The sequence below is a fragment of the Diceros bicornis genome, chromosome 17 (assembly GCF_020826845.1).
Source record: "Diceros bicornis minor isolate mBicDic1 chromosome 17, mDicBic1.mat.cur, whole genome shotgun sequence".
NCBI classification, from domain to species: domain Eukaryota; kingdom Metazoa; phylum Chordata; class Mammalia; order Perissodactyla; family Rhinocerotidae; genus Diceros; species Diceros bicornis.
Genome location: NC_080756.1, coordinates 28911372 through 28937165, shown reverse-complemented (window position 1 = coordinate 28937165; position 25794 = coordinate 28911372). Strand labels below are relative to the sequence as shown.

Below are 25794 nucleotides of genomic sequence, written 5' to 3'. Positions count from 1 at the left end.
GCTGTGAAAGTTCATGTAGAAATCTTTGTTTAGACATATGCTTTCATTTCTCTTGGGTAAATATTTATGAGTAGAATGGCTGGGTCATATGGTAGGTGTATGTTTAACTTTTTAAGAAACTGGCAAACTGTTTTCCAAAGTGATTTGTATCATTTTACAGTACCATCAGCAATGTCTAATAGTTCGAATTGCAAAACATCTTTGACAACACTTGGTAAAGTCAGTCTTTTAAAATTTATACCATTCTAATCAATATGTAATAGTATCTTATTGTGGTTTCAATTTTGTATTTCCCTAATGACTAAATGATGTTGGCATCTTTTCATGTACTTATTAGCCATTTGTGTATCTTTGGTGAAATGCTTACCTTATCATTTTCTTAGTGGTGTCTTTTTGAAGTAAAAAAGGTTTTAATTTTGATGAAATCCAATTTATTAATTTTTTCATTTAGGAGTCATTTGTGTGGTGTCATAGGTAACAAGTCTTTGCCTAAGCCAAGGTCATGAAGATTTTCTCCTTGTAATTTTAGATCTTACATTTAGGTCTATGATCCATTTTGAGTTCATTTTTATGTATGGTGTGAGGTAAGGGTCTAAATTCATCATTTGCATTTGCATTGGTAAATCTATTCAGTGTATTTTTTATCTGTAGAAGTTTGATTTGACTCTTCTTTATATCTTCCATCTTTCTATTCAACATGCTCAGTCTTTTCTCTATCTTCTTGAATATAGGGAATATAGTTTTGATAACTCTTTTAATGTCCTTCTAGGAATTCTATCATTGTGTCATTTCTTGGTCTATTTCTAATAATTAATTTTTCTCCTCATTATAGGTTGTAACTTGCTGTTTCTTTGCATTCCTAACAATTTTGTTTGGATTCTATACATTATGAATTTCATCTTTCTGGTCTGGAAATTTTTGTATTCCTATAAATCATCCTAAGCTTTGTTCTGGGATACAGTTTAGTTACTTGGAAATAGTATGATCTTATTAAGGCTTGCTTTAAACTTTGTTAAACAGGACCAGATATGCCTTCAGTCTGTGATTTTGCCCCTAGCTAAGGCAATACCCTTCTGGTACTCTTTGATTTCCTTTGAATTAAGAGATTTTCCACTCTGGCTGGTGGGAACACAGAATTTTCCCATTTCTGTTTGAGTTCCTGGAATTGTTCCATATTCTCGTCTTGGGTGGTTCTTTTCCAACACTTGGGTAATTACTTCATACGCATGTGCTGATCAGTACTTAGTTGAAGATTTGAGAACTTTCTGTAGATCTCCAGAGCTCTCTCTCCTCAAAGCACTCTCCTTCATGGTACTCTGCCCTGTGAATTCTATTCTTTGTTGTCTCCCGGAACCTCCAGCTCTGTTTCCTCAACAAAGGGAGTCTGTGGACTCCAACTAGATTTCCCCTGTCTATTCTGTGTCTTGGATACTCTCTCCAGGCAATAAGCTAGGAGCAGTCATAGGATTCACCTCATTTGTTTTCTCTCTTACAGGGATCATTTATCATGTTCTATCCGATGGCCCATGTCTGAAAGCCATTGTCTCATATATTTTGTCCAGTTTTATAATTGTGTCAGTCAGGAAGGTAAATCTGGTTGCACTAACTTCATTTTGGCCAGATGGAAGTCCTGAAATTCATACCCAGCAATCAGACTGATATTTTTTAAGGCAAAAAGCAGTTTTACATTTGTATTTAGAACCTTTCAATGTTTCTTATTGCTCTTTTCAAAAATCAAGCTCTATATGATCTGGGCCCTTTTGTACCTTTTAAGCCTTAGGTCATAACTTTTTTTTCAGTGATTCTATTCTAGCTTTATTCCTCTTCTTTCTGTTTCTTAAACATGCTGCAAATCTTGCATTTGTGCTTATTCCATCCCCCTGGAGTGTGCTTACTCCTCTCTTTATATGTCTAATCATTCTGTATCTTGAGCTTATTTATCACTTCCTTAGGGACTTTCCTGACCAACTACCTGAAAAGGACCTCCAGCACAAGTTATTCCCTCGTGTGATCTTGCAGCACCTATAAAGCTACTATAATTATCTTTATTTGTTTACTCCTTTATTTCTTTTATTCATTTTACTTATTAACGGTTAATTATCTTATTTATTTTTTTATTATCTTCCTTCACTAGAATATAAGCTGTATTATCTCCCTACCATGTGGTAGGCATACATTAAACATCTGTTTAATACAAACAAAAGGCTTATTTAAATAAGGAATTTATCCCTGTTTTAGTCCATAATTTTTAATGAATTTTATATTTATCTATAGGAAAAATAAATTGTTAAAGAAGTTGTATTGATTTGTCTTAGTAAGACTTTTAAATTTTTAGCACCGTTTCTTTCTGTCATCTCTACAAGTAGAAATCCTTCCCAACATTCAGTCTTCAACTCAAATGCCACCTGCCTGATTTTTCTCAATGAAGGAGTTTCTTTTATTTACTGTGGTAACACTTGACTGTAGGATAGCACTTATCACTTTCTAATTTTTCTTTTCTCTTCTAGACTATTTCTTGTGAGCAATAACTGTGCATTATACATTTTTCTATTGCCCAGATCTCTCATTGAGTAATTCTCCTGAGTCAGAATGCTTAAAATACTGTTTAAAAATGATTATTTACATTTGTAATGTGCTTTCTAACTTATGAACTGCTTTTACATTTATTTTCTCATTTAGAGTAATAGAAATTTCTCTGCTGTGAATGGTGTATATTATTGTATACTATAGGTTATGCCTTTGGTATAACAGAATAACATTATTCTGTTCAAAACACCAATAAGACCCATATTGAGAAACAGTGTAGGATCATGATCTGTGAACATTCATGGGCAAAACATCTCTCTTTTCTTAACGCCAAAATGAATTCTTTTCTCTCTCTGTTCCTAATACGTGGCATAGTGCCTGGAACACAGCAGGTGTACCTGTTCTTTTGATATTTAATGAATAATTTAAAAAATAAAATTTGAAATCAATCAGAGTTTTAGCCATCTTTATTTCTTTTCTAAATTTCTTTGGTACCTCCAATCTCTGGAATAACCCAACCCTAAGTAAATTGGTAGATAGTCAATGGCAACAAAATCCAGAATATCTGGATTTTTTTTAATTGATGTCATAATAGTTTATAACATTGTGAGATTTCAGTTGTAAATTATTATTTGTCAGTCACCATATATTTGCACCCCTTCACCCCCTGTGCCCACCCCTCAACCCCCTTCCCTGTGGTAACCACCAGGCCATTCTCTCTGTCTGTGTGTTAGTTTATTTTCCACATATGAGTGAAGTCATACGGTGTTTGTTTTTCTGTCTGGCTTATTTCACTTAACATAATACCCTCCAGGTCCATCCATGTTGTTGTAAATGGGACAATTTTGTCTTTTTTTATGGCTGAGTACTATTCCGTTGTGTATATATATATATATACCACATTTTCTTTATCCAATAATCTGTTGATGGACACTTGGGTTGCTTCCACTTCTTGGCTATAGTGAATAATGCTGCAATAAACATAGGGGTGCATAAGCCTCTTTGAATTGTTGATTTCAAGTTCTTTGGATAAATACCCAGAAGTGGGATAGCTGGATCATAAGGTATTTCTGTTTTTAATTTTTTGAAGAATCTCCATACTGTTTTCCATAGAGGCTGCACCAGTTTGCATTCCTACCAGCAGTGAATGAGCGTTCCCCTTTTTCCACATCCTCTCCAACATTTGTTATTTTTTGTCTTGGTGATTATAGCCATTCTAATGGGTGTAAGGTGATGTCTTAGTGTAGTTTTGATTTGCATTTCCCAGATGATTAGTGATGTTGAACATCTTTTCATGTGCCTATTGGCCATCTGTATATCTTCCTTGGAAAAATGTTCATATCCCCTGCCCATTTTTTGATCAGGTTATTTCTTTTGTTGTTGTTCAGTTGTGTTAATTCTTTATATATTATGGAGATTAACCCCTTGTTGGGTATGTGATTTGCAGATATCTTCTCCTAGCTGATGAGTTGTCTTTTCATTTTGATCCTGGTTTCCAGGATATCTTGATTTTTAATTATTTCCTCTGATAACTTTCATTCTTTTATACAAGTTGGACTAACCTAAATTATGATTTATACGTTAGAAGGGAACTTACAAGTTATCTAGTCTAACCTTTTCATCTAATAATCTTATCTCTTGGCTTTATTACTTATATATGCACTTGTATCTATATTGCTCTTCCTTGGGAACTTCAGAGTTGTTTTTATATCCTTGTTATGTTGAGAAATATCTGTTATAATGTTCTCATAACTATTTGATTTGATGTTTTAACACTGGGGATAATTTTTCCCTGCACAGTCTTCAAAATATCTTTCTCTAATTAAATAGAGCAACAGTTACATGCAGTGATTTTCTAGGTTGTTCACTAGACCTTATTACAGAAGACATGCTATAGGTTGGTCATATTTTATTCTGTTAATATAACAGTAAATTGAATCACATACTAATTTTTTGTGTTGAAATACAAAACCAAGTGTAGATTATTTTTATAGTCACTAAGGCATTAGAAGAGCACATTAGACAAATTCCACCCAAAGCAATATTATTTATTTAAATAAAAGAAATGAAAACATAGTCTAGGTAAATGTTAGTAGCTACTCCTTATGTTCTCTAAGAATTTAACTTTAAGTTTCTAAATGAAAATTATCTATACTTTTCTTGTTAAATATGTTTTTATTTATCCCAAAGTCCAGGAAATAAGAATTTCCTTACTGGAAGACCTGCTATAGTTACAGGTGAAGATTGTGGAAGCCTGAATGAGAGGAGACAGTCAGACTTCATTACTGAAAAACAGTCAGTACAACATATTTGGGAAGAAAATAGAAAAGAGGTTTCAAATTTTCTTGAAGATGTGAACCAGCCAACTCCCAGCCTTTTGTCAGAGAATCGTGACTCTTTTGTTAGTGAAAATGTGATCAATTCATTAAACATAGATCAACAGAGGAGAAAGAAAACCTTTGACAAGTGTGGTTATGACAGTATGGGAGATATTTGTGCAATCACTAGTTCTGATAAAAGGCATTCCACTGATACATGCATTAGAAGTACTTTTACAAATCCAGAGTTGGCTTGTAGTAATTCTACTTTTAATAAAACAAGTTATCCAGAAAAGTGTCTGCCAAACAAGAACTATCAGAAAGAGTACAACAATCATGAAAGAAATAATCTTAGTGCATCTTTTGAGAAGGATAGTTACCCAGCCAGCTCTGAAAAAAAAGGTTGGTGTTATACATGGAAAGCATAATAATCTATTGGTTTTTTTTTTTCAATGTATATATCTTATATATAAGATATATATGTGTGCATGTGTATTTGGAAGAATATGAAATTAAAAATAGAATGACATTCTATTATATGACATTGTGGACCAGTGATTTCCCTCTATATGGATCATGCTAATAAGTTTCTAATTAAAAAAAAAGAAATAGTCTATGCTAAAGTTTTAGTTCAATGCATACTTTTATTTTTAAAGGAAAATTTGAACGTGATTACCAAGACAAGACACCACAGAAAAAAATCCAGAAATATCCAGTGAACCATATGTAAGTTTTTGGGTACATCTGGGGAATGCAAATCAGGATCTAGTATAATGCATGTGGAAGGGTTGAATCGATGCAAAGTGAGGTAGACGTATTGCTGTCTGAGGGTGGGCAGACTGGCCTCAAAGAAGGCTTACCAGTTGTGAGAATCTTAGTAGTATCACCCTAGTTGAGAGTATGGTGGTCATATTTGCCAGCACAAAAATATCTTCTTATCTGAATCTCAGTATTAATTAGATTTGAGAAAACTGACTTATGTGTTCAAGAAACTTATATACTCACTAGAATGTCAATTTATTAATTTACAGTAAGAAAAAGAAGGGTCACGTGTGTTTAAGCATTTCAGAATGCTTACTGGCTTGATAAGCATGTTTTCTAACTTTTGGCAGCTCTCCATGGGAAGGTTGCTTGGTTAGTATAGAATCAGAACAAGGGAGTAATGGACTTCAAATGCTAATGGCATAAGCAAGCATATCAACAGGTTATGGGACTGCAATTATAGTTAATTCAAGTTTCAGGGGCCGGCCCAGTGGTATAGTGGTTAAGTTGACGTGCTCCACTTTGGCGACCTGGGGTTCACAGGTTCAGATCCCAGGCGTGGACCTATCAAGCCATGCTGTGGCAGGCGTCCCACATATAAAGTAGAGGAAGATGAGCATGGATGTTAGCCCAGGGCCAATCTTCCTCAGCAAAAAGAGTAGGATTGGCATTGGCTGTTAGCTCAGGGTGAATCTTCCTCACTTTTATGAGAGGTTTGGGGGATTCGATCGGAGACGTAAAAGAAACTTTCAAACAAATGGACTGAAGGTATATTTTATTATATAGAGGATAGTAAAGGCGGTAGTCCGCAAACAGATCTGAATAGGTCAAATATTAAGAGGGAAAAACACCAGCTTGTTCAGAAAGGGAAACACCAGATCGGCTAAGATAGTGGCAGATTCCAATAGGTCATATAATAAGAGGGAAAAACATGAGATCAATTGGAAAGGGAAACACCAGATCGACTGAAGGGAAATGACACAAATCAACCGGAAAGAGAAACACCAGGTTGACCAAAAAGAGAACACATCAGATCGGTTACTTACAACATCCGCGCCCCACTGCCGGGAGAGTCCCTTCAATTGACACGGCTGGGTGGGAATCACACGTCCTGGTCAAGGCCTCCCTTCCACAGGTGAGACTCTCACTAGGCCTCGGTTTCTAGCAGTTTATATAAGCAGTTACACAGTTTACAGAGCAAGCATTCAGTGTTCCCATGCACAAATGGTTATCAGTGGCGTAAGTGTACTGAGCCCCCTGGCTATCGTCTCAGCCCAGTAGTTGTGTACGTGCATTGTTTTCTCTAGTTATCGTCCCAGCCTGGCACAGATGACCAGTCCATCCCGAGCTATGATGCCCAAAGGACCTTGAAATTCTTATAAATTGCAACTATCTCTGTGGGAGAAAGGCCAGTTCCCACCACACAGAAAGCAGCTTTATATTTCTTTGTGTGCTGGTGCCTGTAGGTTAATGGAACGGTGGAACATGGCTGCACTTATGTCAAGACACTCACCAAAAAAAAAAAAAAAAAAGTTTCAGAATAGTCCTAACTTTCTTGGTAATAATTGTGATTTAGTCAAATCTTGGTAATTGAGAAACATGAAGTAGAATAGATTTTTATTTTGGAAGTACTTTCTTATGGAAATATTTAAAATGTCTGTTTGTAAAAAAAATACATAGATGGCATTTTTATGGGATTGGCACACAAAGCAGATTCACAACTTATAAAATCAACAAATTAGGTTCTTTGTTATCAAATCTCCAAGTATTCAGGAACTTATGAATGAAAAACAGCATGTTAGACCTTGAATTTTAAAATGTACTTTATGAAAGTGATTTAGAACATGGTTCCCAAACCTGACTGCAGATCCAAATCACTCAAGGGAGTGATTTTAAAATACAAAATACCAAGTTCGACCCCCGCATAATAAATAGGCTCCTTAGGATGGAGCTTATGAATCTTTATTTTTTAAAAAGCTTCTCTTATAATTCTGATCTATAGCCAACTTTGGGAACCATAATTTAGAATAATAATTTTCAGAGAGAATAAAGCGAACTTTAGTACTGTCTTATTTATGACCCTAGGGTTAATAACCCTTTGGAAGAATTGCATTCAAAGCAGTCGTGGAACTTTGGACTTGGTGAGGTAAAGTACATTTTACATTATCTTTCCAATTAAGTCAGTTGTATTATCATGTTATATTTTAGTATTTGCAGTTTACTTTAAGGTTAGCTTTAATCGAAAAATTTCTTTTTAGGCTAACTATTTTTCTCATTCTGGGGAAATTATAATTTAGATCTAGAAATAAAATTAACACTGTATTTGATTTATTTATTTGAGACAAACCAATCTAGATGCATTTAAAATTCTTTCTGTAAGTCCTGTAAAATTTTTTCCAAGGTGGAAATGCTTTCGGCTTCAATGTGCTACAGGTGAACATAGTTATATATTTAAGAATACTGAAACATCTATAAACATCGGTTATATAAGTTATAACCCTTGCTCATAATAAAAGGGTGTGATTGTTATAACAGCCTAGGCATTGTGCTAGGAGCTTTAAGTACTTCATCTCTAATCTACAAGAGCCTGATCCTGTAAACTCTTCACAGCAAAAGAAACTCAAGTTCAGAAAGATTAAATAACTTGTTCAAGGTTACACACTTGAGCCCAGGATTCAAACTTTTGTCTTATCTGACTCTATATTTTCAACTATACTAATTGTTTTCTCTTTTTATCTTCAGTATATGCATTGAGTACATATTATGAATTCATTTAGTGGAATTTATTGAGTGTCTGTTATATGCTAGACAGTGGGGAAAAACCAGTTTTTGTTTTTATGAAGCTCATATTCTGCTATGCACTAGATTCTGCAAGGTACAGAGATGAAAGGACATGGGACCTATCTTTAAGAAGCTGTAGTCTAGGAGCTAGACAGAAACAGAAAAATATATGATGCATTTAGATAAATTGCTCCAATTGGGGTTTGTACAAAGGGCAGTGGGAGCCAAGTGAAAGATAATTTTAAGTTTCATGGTCAGTCAGGAAGAAGATGTAATAGAGGAGAAAACTTGATCTGGGTATCAATTAATGAGTTTACGAAATGGACAAACTGCCTTCATCATGTGAAGAAGAAGCAACATAGATAGAAACAAAGATGTGAGAGAATATAGCTTGTTTTAGAAACTGCAGGTAACTTATTTCCTTCTAGTTGTTATTGCTACTACTATAGCATAAATGACAAGGGGTGGGGGAATGGCAAGAGATAATTCTGGACAATATAAATATGGGCCAGATCATAAAAGACCTTGTATGACATATAACAGTTTAATTTCTTATCACCAAACAGAGAACCACTGAAAAAATTTTGAGAGAGGAATTTGATGACATCTGAATATTAACAAGTTGACTCTGGCAACAATGAGAGATTTGAGAAGTGGCAAGACTCAAGGCAGGGCAAAAAATAGTGAAAGCTTGAAGTTGAGCAGTGTCAGTAAGAATGGAAATGAGAGAAGAGCTATCACAAAGATTTAGACGATGTAGATTTGATAGGACTCGGTGATTAGTTAAGGGAGAAGGAAAAAATTGAAGAAGAGCTGGATTTATGTTTTGGGTAAATGGATAGTTGAAGGAGTGGTGCCATTCACCAAGATTGAAATGTTAATATTTTGTGGGGAGTTTTTTTGTATCTATGTTCATCAGGGATATTATCCTGTAATTTTCTTTTCTTGTGATGTCCTTGACTGATTTGCGTATCAAAGTAATGCTGGCCTCATAAAAGGAGTTTGGAAGTATTCTCTCCTCTTTTTTGGAATAGTTTGAGAAGGATAGGTATTAATTTTCTTTAGATGTTTGGTGGCATTCACCAGTGAAGCCATTGGTCCTGAACTTTTGTTTGTTGGGAGGTTTTTGATTACTGATTCAATGTCTTTACTAGTAATCAGTCTATTCATATTTTCTGTGTCTTCATGAATAAGTCTTGGTTAGGTTGTATGTTTCTAGGAATTTATCCTTTTCTTCTAGATTGTCCAATTTGTTGGTGTATAATTATTCATAGTAGTCTCTTATGATCCTCTATATTTCTGTGGTATCAGTTGTAACGGCTCCTCTTTCATTTCTGATTTTGTTGATTTGAGTCCTCTCTCTTCTTTTTCTTGTCAAGTCTAGCTAATGGTTTGTCAGTTTTGTTTATCTTTTCAGAAAACCAGCTCTTAGTTTCATTGGTCTTTTCTATTGTCTTTTTAGTGTCTATTTCATTTGTTTCCACTATGATCTTTGTTATTTCATTTCTTTTACTAACTAGGTTCAGTTTGTTCATTTTCTAGTTCCTTGAGGTGTAAAGTTATGTTGTTTATTTGAGATCTTTCTTGTTTCTTAATGTAGGCATTTATCACTAGGAATGTCCATCTTAGAACTGCTTTTGGTGCATCCTATAAGTTGTGGTATGTTGTATTTCCATTTTCATTTGTCTCAAAATATTTTTTAATTTATTTTTTGATTTCTTCTTTTACCCATTAGTTGTTTAGGAGCATGTTATTTAATATCCACATATTTGTGAATTTTCCAGTTGTCGCCTGGTAATTGATTTTTAGTTTCATACCATTGTGGTTGTAAATCATGTTTAATATGATTTCACTCTTCTTAAATTTATTAAGATTTGTTTTATGGCCTAATATATGATCTCTCTTGGAGAATGTTCCATGCGTGCTTCAGAAGAATGTGTATTCTATTGCTTTTGGATGGAATCTGTGTGTGTATATTTAATCTATCTGCTCTAAAGTGTCATTTAAGACCAGTATTTTCTTATTGATTTTCTGACTGGATGATCTATCTATTAATGAAATTGGAGTATTAAAGCCCCCTACTATTGTATTGTTGTATATTTCTCTCTTTAGGTCTGTTAATATTTGTTTTATATATTTTGGTGTTTCTATATTGAGTGCATACATATTTACAAATGTCATATCCTTTTGTTGCATTCACCCCTTTTTTATTATATGGTCATACATTGCTTAATGATAGGGATACATTCTGAGAAATGTATTGTTAGGCAATTTCATCATTGTGTGAACATCATAGAGCGTACTAAAGGGAACAAAATTTGGCATCCTAAAAATGTGTCTCTTTAACATGAGGATTATTTGAGGGTGATTATTTTTGAGAAACAAAAGACTTAGAAAGTTTTTCTTGTTACCTCTCCCTTAGCTGCCTAAAAGAATTCAGATAAAAAAAGCTGTCTCAGGAAGCAAGCTATCGCCTTAGCATAAAATGAACTAGGTGATAGCCAGGGAGGAACCTAGAAAATCCTGTTTGTTGGGCTCTCCTGTGTTTTTCAGTTTCTGTGTGGCCAAACACTTGTTTTCTAAGCATTTGCTCCTTTTCACCTACCTGTGAATTGCCTTCCTTCCCTTTGAAGTCCCTGACTCTCCTCATCTCCAACATCATCTTTTGTCTTTACCTGAAGATGGTATTTAAGGTGAGGGCTTTGGCTAGTTACTTGGTTTTCCTGGGTTTCTCCCATGTATACATGTTATTAAACTTTTGTTTTTCTGCTATTAATCTGGCTCATGTCAATTTAATTTTTAAACCAGCCAGAAGAACCTAAAGGCGTAGAGGAAAATTTCTTCCTCCCCTACAGTACTTACACAAACCTAGATGGTATAGCCTATCACATACCTAGACTATATGTTACTAATCTTATAGGATCATTGTTGTATATGCGGTCTGTTGTTGAACAAAACGTTGTTAGGTGGCGCATGACTATATAATGACCTTCTTTGTCTCTTATTATAGTCTTTGTCTTAAAGTCTATTTTGTCTGATATATGTATAGCTACCTCAGCTTTCTTTTGGTTTTTATTTGCATAAAATATCTTTTTCTGTTCCTTACTTTCAGTCTGTGTGTGTCCTTACCTCTGAAGTGAGTTTCTTGTAGGCAACATATAGATGGGTCTTGTTTTTTTATCCATTTAGCCACTCTGTATGTCTTGATTGGAGAATTTAGTCCATTTACATTTAAAGTAATTATTGATAGGTATGGACTTATTGCCATTTTGTTCATGTTTTTCTGGCTGTTTTGTAATTCCTTTGTTTTTTCTTCTTTTCTTGCTCTCTTCCTTTTTGATTTGATGATTTTCTGTTGTGGTATGCTTAGAGTCCTTTGTCTTTATCTTTTGTGTATCTGCTGTAGGTTTTTGCTTTGTGGTTACTGTGAGGCTTATATAAAGCAACTTATATTTGTAACATTCTAAGTTTGTAAAAACTTAAGTTTGAATGCATTCTAAAGCTCTAAATTTTACTGCTCTCCCATGTTTTATGTTTTCGATGTCACAACTTACATCTTTTTATTTTGTGTATTTATTAACAAATTATTGTAGTTGTTATTTTTACTACTTTTGTCTCTTAACCTTCATACTGGCTTTGTAAGTGATCAACCCATCACCTTTACAACATTAGATTATTCTGAATTTTACTATATATTTACCTTTACCAGTAAGATTTATAATTTTGTATGTTTTACTTTTACTGATTAGTGCTCTTTCGTTTTAGCTTAAAGAAGTCCCTTTAACATTTCTTGTAAGGCCAGTCTAGTGGTGGTAAACTCTTTTAGCTTTTGCGTGTCTGGAAAACTCTTTGTCTATCCTTCTATTCTGAAGGACAGCTTTGCTGTGTAGGGTATTCTTGGTTGGCAGTTTTTTTCTTCCAGTACTTTGAATATGTTGTGCCACTCCCTTCTGGCCTGCGAAGTTTCTGCTTAAAATCTGCTGGTAGTCTTATGAGGTTTCCTGTGTATGTAACGAGTTGTTTTTCTCTTGCTGCTTTTAAGATTCTCTCCTTGTCTTTCACTTTTGATAACTTAATTATAATGTGTCTTGGTAAGGGTCTCTTTGAGGTCATCTCATTTGGAACTCTATGAGCTTCCTGGATCTAGATGTCTGTTTCCTTCCTCAGGTTAGGGAAGTTTTCAGCCATAATTTCTTCAGATAAGTTTTCTGCCCCTTTCTCTCTTCTTCTTTTGGGACCCCTATAATGCAAATATTGGTCCACTTGTTATTGTCCATAAGTCCCTTATGCTATCTTCACTCTTTTTATTCCTTTTTCTTTTTGCTTCTCTGATTGGATAAATTCCACTGCCCTGTCTTTGAGTTTGTTGATCCTTTCTTTGGCTTCATCTAGTCTTCGGTTATACCCTTCTATTGTATTTTTCAGCTGAGTTATTGTATTCTTCAGCTCTGTGATTTCTGTTTGGTATTTTGTTATATTTTCTATATTATATTCTCTTTGTTGAAATTCTCACTTTGTTCATGCGTTTTTCTCCTGACCTTGGAGAACATCTTAATGATTGCTAATTTGAACTCTTTATCAGGTAAATCACTTATCTCCATTTCATTAAGGTCTTTTTCTGAGGCTTTATCTTGTTCTTTCATTTGGAATGTATTCTTACATTTCTTCATTTTTCTTGATTCTCTGTATTGGTTTCTATGCATTCTAGAAAACAGCCACCTCTCTAATCTTGAAGAAGTGGCCTTGTGTAGGAGATAAACCTTATGTTTCAACTCTGCCCTATCTCTTGGTTGTCTCTCAAACCTTTGTGATTGTCCAAGCAGCCTACTTTATTTTTAGTGGCTCTCAGTATTTGGGGGTATACCAAAACCTGCCAGTGTCCTAATGGAGAGGATCTCAGTCAACATCTAGATTCAGTCTGATTGGAAGCTGGACCCTCATGCAGCAGCTTTTAAAGTATGCATATATAACTCATTCATGGGAAGACTTTGAGATAAACATTTCTCTGTGCTCCATCTGCACTGAGCCCTGCTGTGATAGCCATTTAAGAACTGTTTCTTTGTTTGCTACCGTGCTGTTGAACCCATGAACACAAGCCCTGCTGGCCACCAGAGCCTGGCTATCAAAGGTTGTGTCCTTTGGGCAGCTGCCACAAGAGCCCTGGTGCTAGATGTGTGCATAAGCTCCTTTCTTGGAGACAGTGGTGACCTGGGGTGGGACACATCGAGAGCGCAAACATGGTACTCAGTGGCCTCCCTGGTCTCTGGAGAGGATTGCAGTCATCCCATAGATGGGTGTTTAATTAGAAGCCTGACCCTCAGGTTGCAGCTATAAGGATAAACTAATAGGCATCTTTCACAGAAAGACTGAATATTTCAGTGAGCTGCCTCTGCTCTAGGCCCTGGGGTGTAGCATGGTGAGCCTGTGCAAGCCCTGTTCTTCCAAGTTTCTTAAGGGAACTGAGAAAGAGTTCCCTATAGCCTTGTGGGTCTCATGGACACGAGCCCTGTTGGCTCTCAAAGCTTGATGTTGTGGGGGCTCATTTCTCAGGTGCAGGTCTTAAAAGTTCGAATACCAAATGTGAGGGTCAAACAATTCACTTCTCAGGGAGAAGCTCAGAGTTGCGGGTTCCCTCCCGATTGTGGGTCACCATGCCCGGGGTGGGGTTAATGGTAAGATTGTGTCTCAGCCTCTCCTACCCATTTCATTGTGGGTTTTTTCTCATTCCCCCAATGTATAGGAGTCTCTCAGCTAGTTTTTGGGTTTCTTTAAGAGGAAATTGTTCTGTATGTAGCTGTAGATTTGGTGTGTCTGTGGGAAGAGATGAGTTCAGGATCCTCCTACATCGTCATCTTGAACTGGAACCTATTTAATTTTAAAGTAGTAGAGGAATAAGGTTTAAATATGATTGTTAGAAATGGGAAGGTAATCACTAGAGAAATAGATACACTTGGAAGAGCTTCAGAATTCAAAAGAGTGGGGATGTCACACCAGGAAACCTGATCAAGGTGGGAAAAAATGGAATAATGCTTTCACATAAATGGGAAAGGTAAAATGTAAGGAATGAAACCTGCTTAGTAATTACTGTATGAAATATGAAGGGACTGATTTTCCTTAACAAGATTCAAAGAATATCAAATTGAGAAGAAAAAAATAATCACTATATATTTATCAAGAAACATATATAGAACGTAATAATAAATGTTGAAAATAAAAAGATAGCAAAAGATATACATAAAGAAAATATATATTATTGGAACAAGGACAGTATAAATGCAATAAAAGCCCGTTCAGAAAAGAGAAGAAGAGGAGATACAGAGTTACTGATCCATACTGATTATGAAATCCTGCTGGGCGGACATTGTGTGAAAGACTTACTATCCTGGAGGATGGGGGAAATTCCTTGAATAATTTAGTTTCTTCTCTTTGGGACTATTTTCTTTGTCTGTTATCCTCCATCAACACGTCTGAAGTGGATATTGGAGTGTGTGCCTTTCTTGGGGTGTGTATAGCTTTTTCAGCTTGCGTGTTCCTGGTGCAGGTTTGGGGCTTGAATTTTTAGAAGTTGAACATACAAGACTATTTAAATGATTGAATAGTGAGGTTAGAGAAGAGGCTTTCCTCCATAAGGTTATTCAGGGCTCCAAGCTGGTGGGGACTCTGCTATCTTCAACTGGTTGGTTTACCTGTTTGTAGTGTATGTTGATACCAGATAGCAGAAGGGAAAAGGAAGTGGAGGATTATGGAGAAAATTTTTATGGGCCAGCACTGGCAGTGATGTACACTGCTTCTGCCCATGACCAGAACTTAAATCTCATGTCCAGACCAACTCCAAGGGAGGGTAGGAAATGTATTTTAGCTGTATGCCTAAAAGAAAAGGGAAACAGGTTTGGTGAACAGCCAGATAGTTGCTCCTTTATCCTACCTATCTGTCTATCTAAAACTATATATCCCACCAACAGAGAATATATATTTTCTATAAGTCCCTAGTACATTTGCAAACATAATTCACATAGTAAGCCATAAAGAAAGTCTAAGAGATTTATCTAACGAGAGACTCATAGCCACATTCTCTAATAAAAATTCATTAAATTAGAAATAACAACAAAAAAAGATGCTTAACCTCTCTGATCTTCTTGGAAATTAAGAAACACTTTGGGTTTAAAAAAGAAAAGAAGTTGGGGGCTGGCCCGGTGGCACAAGCGGTTAGGTGCAGGTGCTCCACTGCGGCAGCCCGGGGTTCGCCGGTTCGGATCCCGGGCGCGCACCAACACACCACTTGTCAGGCCATGCTGTGGCGGCGTCCCATATAAATTGGAGGAAGATGGTCATGTATGTTAGCCCAGGGCCAGTCTCCCTCAGCAAAAAGAGGAGGATTGGCAGATGTTAGCTCAGGGCCGATCTTCCTCACAAAAAAGAAAAATAAAAAAAGAAAAAAGAAGAGAATGAAAATAAATTACAAATTAAGTAGAAATTGATGAAAACCACAACCAATGATGTGTTCTTTTTTTTTTTTTTTTATAATTTTATTTATTTATTTTGTCCCCCCAAAGCCCCAGTAGATAGTTGTATGTCATAGCTGCACATCCTTCTAGTTGCTGTATGTGGGACGCGGCCTCAGCGTGGCCGGAGAAGCAGTGCGTCGGTGCGCGCCCGGGATCCGAACCTGGGCCGCCAGCAGCGGAGCATGCGCACTTAACTGCTAAGCCACGGGGCCGGCCCCCAATGATGTGTTCTGTAGAAAAATTATACCTCTAAGAGCTTTTATTATTTAAAAAACCGTAAAATTAATGAACTGACATCCAACTTAAATTAGGAAGAGAATAAGAGAGTAAATCTCCAAATTGCTTTAATATCTTTGCCTTTTTTCAACTGCATTTATTATGATCACCTGAAGCTTTTCCTTTTTGTCAGTAATTCATTTCTTTTTTTTTTTTCTTTTGTGAGGAAGATCAGCCCTGAGCTGACATCCATGCTAATCCTCCTCTTTTCGCTGAGGAAGACTGGCTCTGAGCTAACATCTATTGCCAATCCTCCTCCTTTTTTTTTTTCCGCAAAGCCCTAGTAGATAGCTGTATGTCATAGTTGCACATCCTTCTAGTTGCTGTATGTGGGACGTGGCCTTGGCATGGCTGGAGAAGCGGTGCATCGGTGCGCGCCCGGGATCTGAACCCGGGCCGCCAGTAGCAGAATGCGCACACTTAACGGCTAAGCCATGGGGCCGGCCCCATAATTCATTTCTTAGCAAGTGTCTATTCTGTTGCTTGCTCTTTCTAAATCAATTTTAGTTTTGTTTCATTTTATTGTTCATCACAGGCAAATTTTTCTTTGTGGTTTTAAAATCATCTTTGTTGAACTAAAGTAATATGAGGAAGAGTACTGTAAAATGAATTGGTGGGGTTAAAAGGGAGCTATAAGTGGATATTATTGTGTATACTTGGGAGTTGTTAAATTTTGTTTCTCTTCTAGATTCTGATGGAAGAAGGAGGAACGTGTTCTTTAAAAGGCAGGCCAACATCTACTAAGAAAATCTGTCAGTATAACTGTAAGTGAATTTTATTATTTTAAAAAGCTAACATTTAAGTGGAAATTAATTACATTTTAAGTGCTTGTTTTCTTTTTAGATTTTTGCCAGCAAATGTTTCCTAGTAATGCAATTGACTCTTTAAAATTACTTTTCTTTTATGAAATATATTATGCATGATGAGTATATGTAATATATGTACATTTTAGCAAATAATAATAAAACAGATAACCCTTGTACTTACTTTGTAGCTTAAGAAATAATACATAATCATTACATTTGAAGATCTTCTCAATTGCATTTCCTATCCTGCCCCCTAGAGGTAACTACTATCCTGAAATTATTTTTAATGATATCACACAGACTTCCATTGCTTGGTTTTGAACTTTCTACAGATTGAGGCAAATGCTATATATTTTTCTGCAACTTGCTTTTCTTTGTTTACCCAGTAATATACTTTGAGGTTCATCCACTCTGATACTTGTGACTCTAGTACACTTCGTTATTTGTTTACTGATATACAGCCTTCTGTTGTGTGAATGTATCACAATTTATTTATACATCTTCTGGCAATGGTTGTTTAGATTATTTTGAATATTTTGCTGTGATAAACAGTGCTACTTGGGCAGTTCTTTACCTTTCTCCTGGCATACATGTATAAAAAATTTCTCTAGGATATAGTTCTAGGAGTAGAATTGGCTAGTTCATATGATATGCACATCTTCACCTATTCTAGGTAATGCAAAGTTGTTTTCCAAAGTGGTTGTGCCAGTTTAAACTCCCACTCGCAGGAGGTAAGAGTCTTGTTACATAGTCTCACTGACACTGGGTCAGCTTTTTATCATTGTTGGAATCTGATATCTCATTGTAATTTTAATTTATATTTCCTGTTATTAATTAGGTTGATTGGCCATCCATGTTTTATCTGTGAAATGCCTTTCATGTCTGTTGCCCATATTTCTTTTACAAAGTTTGGCTTTCCTAATGGAATGTGTCTTTTATATATCTAGATCTATATGTATATATCCTATATATCTTTTATATATCCTAGATTCTAATTGCTTGTAGGCTTGTGTGTAGCAGATACTTCATATTTGACTGGTCTTTTTATTCTATACTGTCTTTTTATGAATAACAGTTTCTGGCACTTTTAAAATATTCTGTGATAGAATGATTCTTTTAGGATATCTACTCTGCTAGGATACCTAGAAATCTTTATTGACTTTTTTCTTTTGGATTTAATTTTTTGAAATGTAAACCGTTAGTCTGGTTTTGATCCCTAGCCTGTCTGCCCTATTTCCTTCTGCCTTATATGAGTGACTTTTTTGTTGGTTTAGGGTTTATCATTCCACTGTGTATTTTTTTTTCAAAATAAAGCCTAAGAATATATAAACACACATATATACATGAGTCTTAGTTCCCTGCCTTTCTCACTCTAAACATAGTATAGGATATTTTATAGATGAAGTAAATGGATTCATTTATTTAATAAGTTGCTTTTAGATTTCTTCATATTAGTACTAGGCATTTCTTCATCCTTTACTTATGACAATCTAGTAATCCATTATGTGGATGGACTATAGTTTATTCAGTCAGTGCCCTGTTGGTGAACATTTGGCTTGTTTCCAGTATGTTGTTTTTACAAATGATGCTCGGTGACAACTTTGTGCATATGTTTCTTAATTGTGAAGGTACATTTTCAGGGTAATGTCTAGGAGTAGGATTGCTAAGTCAAAGGGGAGATACATTGGTTTTTTGGATAGTTATTGCCAAAATTGATTATGATAGATATTACCAAATTCCCTGCTGCATCATTTGGCAGTCTCACCAGAAATGTGCCTTTTATTCCACAGCCTCACCAATAGGGATTGTGTTCAAACTTAAGAATTGTGAGTTTTATAAAAATAGATAAGTAGGTAGAGAGAGAGGTAAAAGTTTGAGTTTGCACTTGTCTTTCTATAAGTGAAGTTGAGCATCTTTTAAAAATGTTTAATGGCTATTTGCTTTTCTTTTCCTTTGAAATCTCCATTCATGTCTTTTGAGAATTAAGTTTTTGGTGTTTTTTTCTTGATATTTAAGAACTCTTTATATATTAGAGAGATTTAGGTCTTTGTGATATGTCAAAAATATTTTCTCCTAGTTTATTATTGGTTTTTGATTTGTTTTGTTTTGACTTTGCTTATGGTGTCTCCTGCTTTGCCAAAGGATTAATATATTTTTTATGTAGTTAATTTTATTCATATTTTCTTTTATACTTTTGGATTTAATTAGAAAGACTCTACACTCCCAGGTTATAAATGAATTCACTTATGTTTTCTTCTAGTGTTAGTATGATTTTATATTTTTACATTTAAATCTTTAATCCATTTGGAGTTTATTCTGATTTAAGGTGTGAGGTATGTATGGATTCAAGTCTCTAAAATGCATCTTTTCCCTTTCTCTTTGCTGTTTTACTGGGCTTTCCTAATCTTCATGTGCTAATACCGTACTATTTTTATTGTAATTACTTTATAGTATGTTTAATTTCTAAAAGAGTTACACCTCTCTTTGCACTTTTTAAAGAGTTCTTCTGGCTAATTTTGATTATATTTTTTTGTAAGCTTTAAAATCAACTTGTGTAACTGCAAAGAAAGTTTTAACTTTTATTAGGAAAATGCTAAATGTATATATTAACTTAGTGTGAATTGTCATCCTAATGATGTTGAGTAGATCTACCTAAGAACAAGAGATGTCTTTTTATTAATTCAGTCTAATTTTGAATCTTTAATAGTTGTTTAAAACACCTTTAAGCACTTTAAAGTTTTCCTCAAGTAGATTCTGCATGTCTCTTGTTAGATTTAGTGGTAGGTACTTTTTGTTGTTTTTGTTGCTTCTTTAGTGTGACTACACATCCATGTTGATCTACGGTATTTATGCATTGTGAGGAGTCGTGAACTACTTCTCAGGCCCATTTTTAACCTTTACTTGCAAATCATAAGAGAACACATTAAACAAATAATGAAAGAATATCATACTGGATGCTTTGAGTTGACTTTTTGTCTTTTTTTTTTTGGTGAGGAAGATCATCCCTGAGCTAACATCTGTGCCAATCTCCCTCTATTTTGTATGTGGGACGCTGTTGTGGCTTGATGAGCAGTGTGTAGGTCTGTGCCCAGGATCCAAACCTGCGAACCCTGGGCTGCCAAAGCGGAGCATGCAAACTTAACTACTATGCCACCAGGCCAGCCCCTGAGTCGATTTTTTAAATATAGTTTTGATTGTACAATAAAGCTTCATTTACTAGATTAGAAAATATCTACTACTTTGGGACTTAATAAACTTGCCTTATTCCTCCTTCCTGTAGGTTGACACTTTAAATTATTTAAATTATTTGTTCATAAAAAATGGTTCACACATTGGAAAAAATCATTCAATTTTCTCTGTTCTCCTTTCTTCCCTTATGTTATATACCCTTATTTTACTTGTAGATGAAAAAGTTTTAAGTGTAGAATAAACCAATAATACTCGGTCAGAAATGCAAGATGCCAAGTATCTAAAGTTTTAACTAGTTTTGGCACACTTTAAAATACTCTGTAGTATATTAGCTAAACTTATTTTTCCAGCAGATATTTTCTGCCTATGTATATATGTTGTAGAGTATTAATAAATACCATTCTTCATGAATTAAACTTTTATTTTCAGATCTTGATTCTTCACAGAGTAGTCAGTCTGCCAGTTACTCTCCAAGGCCAACAGATAGTTGTTTCAGTTCTAGTTCAGAGATGGTAAGTTCTGCTTTTTTTTCCTTTTTGCTTATTAATTTATGCTATACTATTTTATAGTTATTTGTATATCTTACAGATTACCTTTACATTCTGAAAAAGATAGTTGAGCCAATAAATAGTGGAAATAAATGTAAACAAAAAATGTGAAAAATATTAAAAATGTAAGAAGAATGTAAACAGAAATATAAAATTAAAGTGTAAATTAGCATCATTCATTCACATTTATAAAGATGATGAATGTGTTCATTATTATTTACAAAAGCCAGTCTTATCAAGATATGTGTGTATGTATAGGATAAAGTTGTGTTTCTTTTAAGAGGATTTTTAAAAGAACCCACTTAAAATAATTGAAAACCTAAAACAACCAAAAGTACATACAAAAAGAAAGTCTTAAGGCTTATATGAAGTGAAAACTGTAATCTGAATAATTGGAATGACATGTTGTGTTCTGATTGGGAATGCTGCATTTCTCATAAATCACATTTACTGGAATTCTCCATTAATTCTTCCATGTTCATTTCATCTACCTTTTGTTTCTAGCTTGCCATCCAAACTGCTGTTGCTAAAGAAGGACCCCAGTGGCTTCTATGTTGTCAAATTCATTGGATACTTTTTAGTTTTTAGTTCACAAGAACTCCTAGTAATATTGGTAGAAATGATTATTTTCTTTTCTGAAACATTTTCTTCCCTTTGTTTTTGTGATAACACACTATCTTGGCTTTTTTCATACCTCTCTGAATGCTACTTTATTCCTTTATTCCTTTGTATGTATGTACGTATGTATGATATCTTGCTATTTTAAAAATCCATAGGGGCCGGCCCGGTGACACAAGCAGTTAAGTGCGCGCGCTCCGCTGTGGCGGCCTGGGGTTCGCCGGTTCGGATCCTGGGCATGCACTGATGCACTGCTTGGCAAGCCATGCTGTGGCGGCATCCCATATAAAGTGGAGGGAGATGGGCACAGATGTTAGCCCAGGGCCAGTCTTCCTCAGCAAAAAAAGAGGAGGATTGGCAGATGTTAGCTCAGGGGTGATCTTCCACACACACACACACACACACACACACACACACACACACACACACAATCCATGACCTCCACACACGCACACACACACACACACACACAATCCATGACCTCCATGATTTTTAAAAATCAAAAATCTGGGTTGATTTGCCACCTGCCAAAGTCTCTTCTGTATTTTGAAATTTTCTATGATGTGAATTTTAAGAATGTGTGCTTTGAAGTGATTGAATGCGTTTTTAAAATTTAAGCATCATTTACAGCAAAATTACTAAATTTCTTTTAGCTATCTGAAGATGAAGATCAAATATTGCAGCAAATTGAAGATTCAAATAGGAGATCCATCAAAACCAAAGAAACAACTAATAATTTTTATTTAGAAAGGATGGCAAAACTTCCACATGATAGAATTATTAAAAACAACACCAAAATTCATGAACAAAATGAGAATTTTCACCACTTCTCAATGAAAAATAATAGAGATCAGTTTCCACCATTGCATTGTAATTCAGCACACATTGTGCAAAACAAAACCAGTAATAATTGCATTCTACAAGTTGCAAGATGTGATGCATGGGTACAAACTGAGAGTGAACCTGTAATGAAAGAAAAATTAGATGCTGCCATACAGTGTGATATAATTTCAAAATGTAAATGTAGAAGTGATGTGTCTTCTCTTTGTGATGTTGAAAGGTGCAGTGAAAATATTAAGGCAGATACCACTGGAGGGCAGGAAATCCTTAAGAACAACTAATATTCTAAAATCTCAGCCTGAGATTTAGCATTTCACTTAATGTTCAGAATTTCATTAATGTAATAAGGAATGAGAAAATGCAGCAAAGCACAAATGAAAGTATTCACAAGATATATTTATGATTTGTTTTAAAACATTTTAATATTGTTTATGCATTTAATTTTACATAGGTATTTCTTAATAGCTTTAGTATCTTAAAGTTTTTAGAAAATAATGTATATGTAAATTTGCTATAGTTCTTATGGTGATTATTCATTGTGTTCTGATATGCTGCTATTTATGGATTAAAAATATGTTTAATTGCTTTCTTGTTGCATTTACTTTTAAATTTTGTGCAGTTGCATCTTTTAGCAAATGTTCTCTTGCAAGATTTTACGGCAGAAAATAATACTAAATGATATCAAGTATGTTTTATAACTTCATTATGAGATTTTCTTAGCTACTTATATTAAATATACCTTCAGTAAAAATTTCTGGCATTAATTTTTAGATAAAATGTATTTTCTGTTTTGTTTGGTGAACATTTTTTATTGGTACTTGTATTAATTCAAAGGAAAGTGTTTTTCTCTTCAAGATTAAAAAATGTTTCAATGCTTTTATAAAAGAATTATTTGACATTGGAAAAAATGATTTCTGTTAACTAATTTTAATATTGCTAAGATTTTTTTCATAAATTTCATCAGGATTTATCATTTATAAAATATAAGTTTTGCTTCCAACATAACATCTATTTTTTCTAAGATTTTATTTTATTTTTTTCTATTTTTCTTTTCTTTTCTTTTTTTTTTTTTCCTGAGGAGGATTCACCCTGAGCTAACATCTGCTGCCAATCTTCCTGTTTTTGTATGGGGGCCGCCACTACAGCATGGCCACTGATAGACGAGTGGTGTAGCTCCATGCCTGGGAACCGAACCCTGGCCGCTGAAGTGGAGCACACTGAACTTAAGCACTACTGTTTTTTGTAAGATTTTAAATGTTCATACTCAGACGTTTGTATGGCTGTATTACAAAGTGCACAGCAGGGGGCATTCTGATATCTCAGTGAACCAAAAGTAAAATTGTTAGGAGTTCCTGTGCCTTTAAGGAAAAGAATGATTAGATATTGCATTTTTACATGCATGTATATCACTCAATAGTTTGTATTGCAGAGGTGGTCTGAAGCATAAAGATTTAGAAACACCAATAGCTAGTGTTTAAACAGTAGCAATCTTCAGGCTTTTAGCCAGTTTTAGGAAGTTATTTTTGTTAGCTCAGAGAGAACACAATAAGCTCCTAATTTTTTTAAAGTATGGTAATCATCTCATGAAAGGGAAATATAACTATCTGATATACATTGATAGCTTTTCAAAAGGCCAGAGTTTCATCCTGATATTAAGTGAAAGGTATTCCATCATGGATTGATTATCCTGGGCATTATTTTGCAAAGTATGACATATTATAGCAATGAAGACTGATACAGGCGTACCTCAGAGAGATTGGATTCGGTTCTGGACCACCACAATAAAGCAAATACTGCAATAAAGCAATTCATACTAATTTTTTGGTTTCCCAATGCATATAAAAGCTATGTTTACACTATATTGTAGTCTATTAAGTGTGCAGTAGCACTATGTCTAAGAAAACAATGTGCATACCTTAATTAAAAAATATTTTATTGCTAAAAAATGCTAACCATCATTTGAGCCTTTAGCAAGTCGTGATCTTTTTGCTGGTGGAGGGTTTTATAAAAATGCAGTATCGGTGAAGTTCAAGAAAGTGAAGCACGATAAAGCAAGGTATGCCTGTATATGGAAAAGAGAACTCTATACTGGTGATATTAGAATAAGACTGAGCTGTGAATCTTGGGTTGGTTTCAAATATCAAATAAACTGATTTTTTCCCAAATACTAATCAAAGTCTAGCAGCGTTGAAAGCACATTCATTATAAAAGTCCACACCTAGTTATATTTTTATCAATATCACAATGTGGCAGTTAAGCTCAGTAAAGTGAAGAAGAATATCAGGGCTTTTTAGTGCAGTGACCACACAGTGAGAGCAGGATAAGGTGCAGTGTAGTAAAGAATTAAAATTGTCCAAAAATAAGTCTGGCCTTAGCTTTTGGCCTTTGGGAGGTAATTGCTAAGCCCTTGGAATATCATGCCCGATAGAAGTGTCTTTGTTTGCCTGAGGACCTTGGGCCAAGCCAGATAGTAACAACGTGATTTAAGATGGTACTTAGAATCAAGCAGTATCAGTTTGACTTCCTAAGGAGCTAGAAAATGATATCAGCCATGTGGACAATCAACCATGCCACTGTTATGGAGCCCCAGTAAAGACTCTGGACACCAAGGCTTGAGTAAGCTTCCTTGGTTGGCAGTACTCTTTGTGTGTTTTCGCATATTCATACCATGAAAGTAACACTGTCCATGACTCCATAGAAGAGGACAACTGGAAGCCCCACATTTATTACTTTCCTAGACTCTGTCCTATGTGTTTCTCACCTAGGCTGTTTTTAATCTATATCCATTCCCTGTAATGAACTATAACTGTGAGTATAACGGCTTTCAGTGAGTTCTGAAAGCTTTCAGTGAGTCCTTCCAGCAAATTATCAAATCTGAGTGTGCTCTTGAAACCCTTGAAGTCAGAGTAGTTTTGTGAACTGTTCCCTAACTTTGCAGTTGCTAACTCTTTAGGTGCTTTAAGGAGATAAATGTATTTGGAAAGGAAAGTGAATATAGATTTACAAAAGGAAAAAAAATGTCCTATGTAATAGAATAGATTATAATATACTTCTCAAAATTCAGCATTGAACACATGGACAGAGAAAACTGGACTGTGGTTACCCGGGAAGTGGGGGTGGGGGGTGGGCACAAGGGGTGAAGGGAGTCATATATGGGGTGATGGACAAACAAAAATGTACAACCCAAAATTTCACAATGTTAGAAACCATTAAAATATCAATAAAAATCAAAATTCAGCATTGGTTTAGGTTTTCCGTTGGTGAAACCATATAAAAAAAAATTAACTGAAGTAAATAAACATAGCTTTCTTTCCATATTTGCTATTTAAGGTTTGTCAAAGTAAATCCTAGCTAAAGTTTATCCAAATGAAACAAATGGTAAACCTAATAGTGATTCTGCACACATTTGTAATGTAAACTGTCAATCACAGTGACTTCAAATAAGACACTGTACATTCAGTAATGGCAGATGTATATGATATTGATCTGGAGTTGGTGTTTTTTACAGATTTGTAAAAAGTGCATCATTTTGGTCAGCATCAACCACTCTAGGAAGTTGCCATCTGAAATAATATGAGACTATCTTTAATGATAGTCTTGTGTAATTTACTTTTATAGCACTTAT

At 34.9% G+C, this 25794-nt stretch overlaps 1 protein-coding gene across 8 annotated transcripts in view; it reads left to right on the top strand.

Moving 5' to 3' along the window:
- Positions 1 to 25794, top strand: part of C17H12orf40 (chromosome 17 C12orf40 homolog) — a 102617-nt gene that overhangs the window by 38847 nt on the left and 37976 nt on the right. For 5 of the 8 annotated variants that reach the window (XR_009222554.1, XR_009222553.1, XR_009222552.1 and 2 more), the window contains exons 7-11: positions 4717 to 5246; positions 5501 to 5570; positions 7692 to 7752; positions 16857 to 16932; positions 20593 to 20675. Coding sequence is in view for 4 of the 8 variants with exons in the window: in XM_058558508.1 (XP_058414491.1) it covers positions 4717 to 5246; positions 5501 to 5570; positions 7692 to 7752; positions 16857 to 16932; positions 20593 to 20675 (820 nt within the window). In the remaining 4 variants the exon portion in view is untranslated. Of the gene's footprint in view, positions 1 to 4716; positions 5247 to 5500; positions 5571 to 7691; positions 7753 to 16856; positions 16933 to 17647; positions 17706 to 20592; positions 20676 to 21215; positions 21395 to 21982; positions 22612 to 25794 lie in introns of those variants that run through there. The other 3 variants (XM_058558510.1, XM_058558507.1, XM_058558509.1) reach the window with 3 other exon arrangements.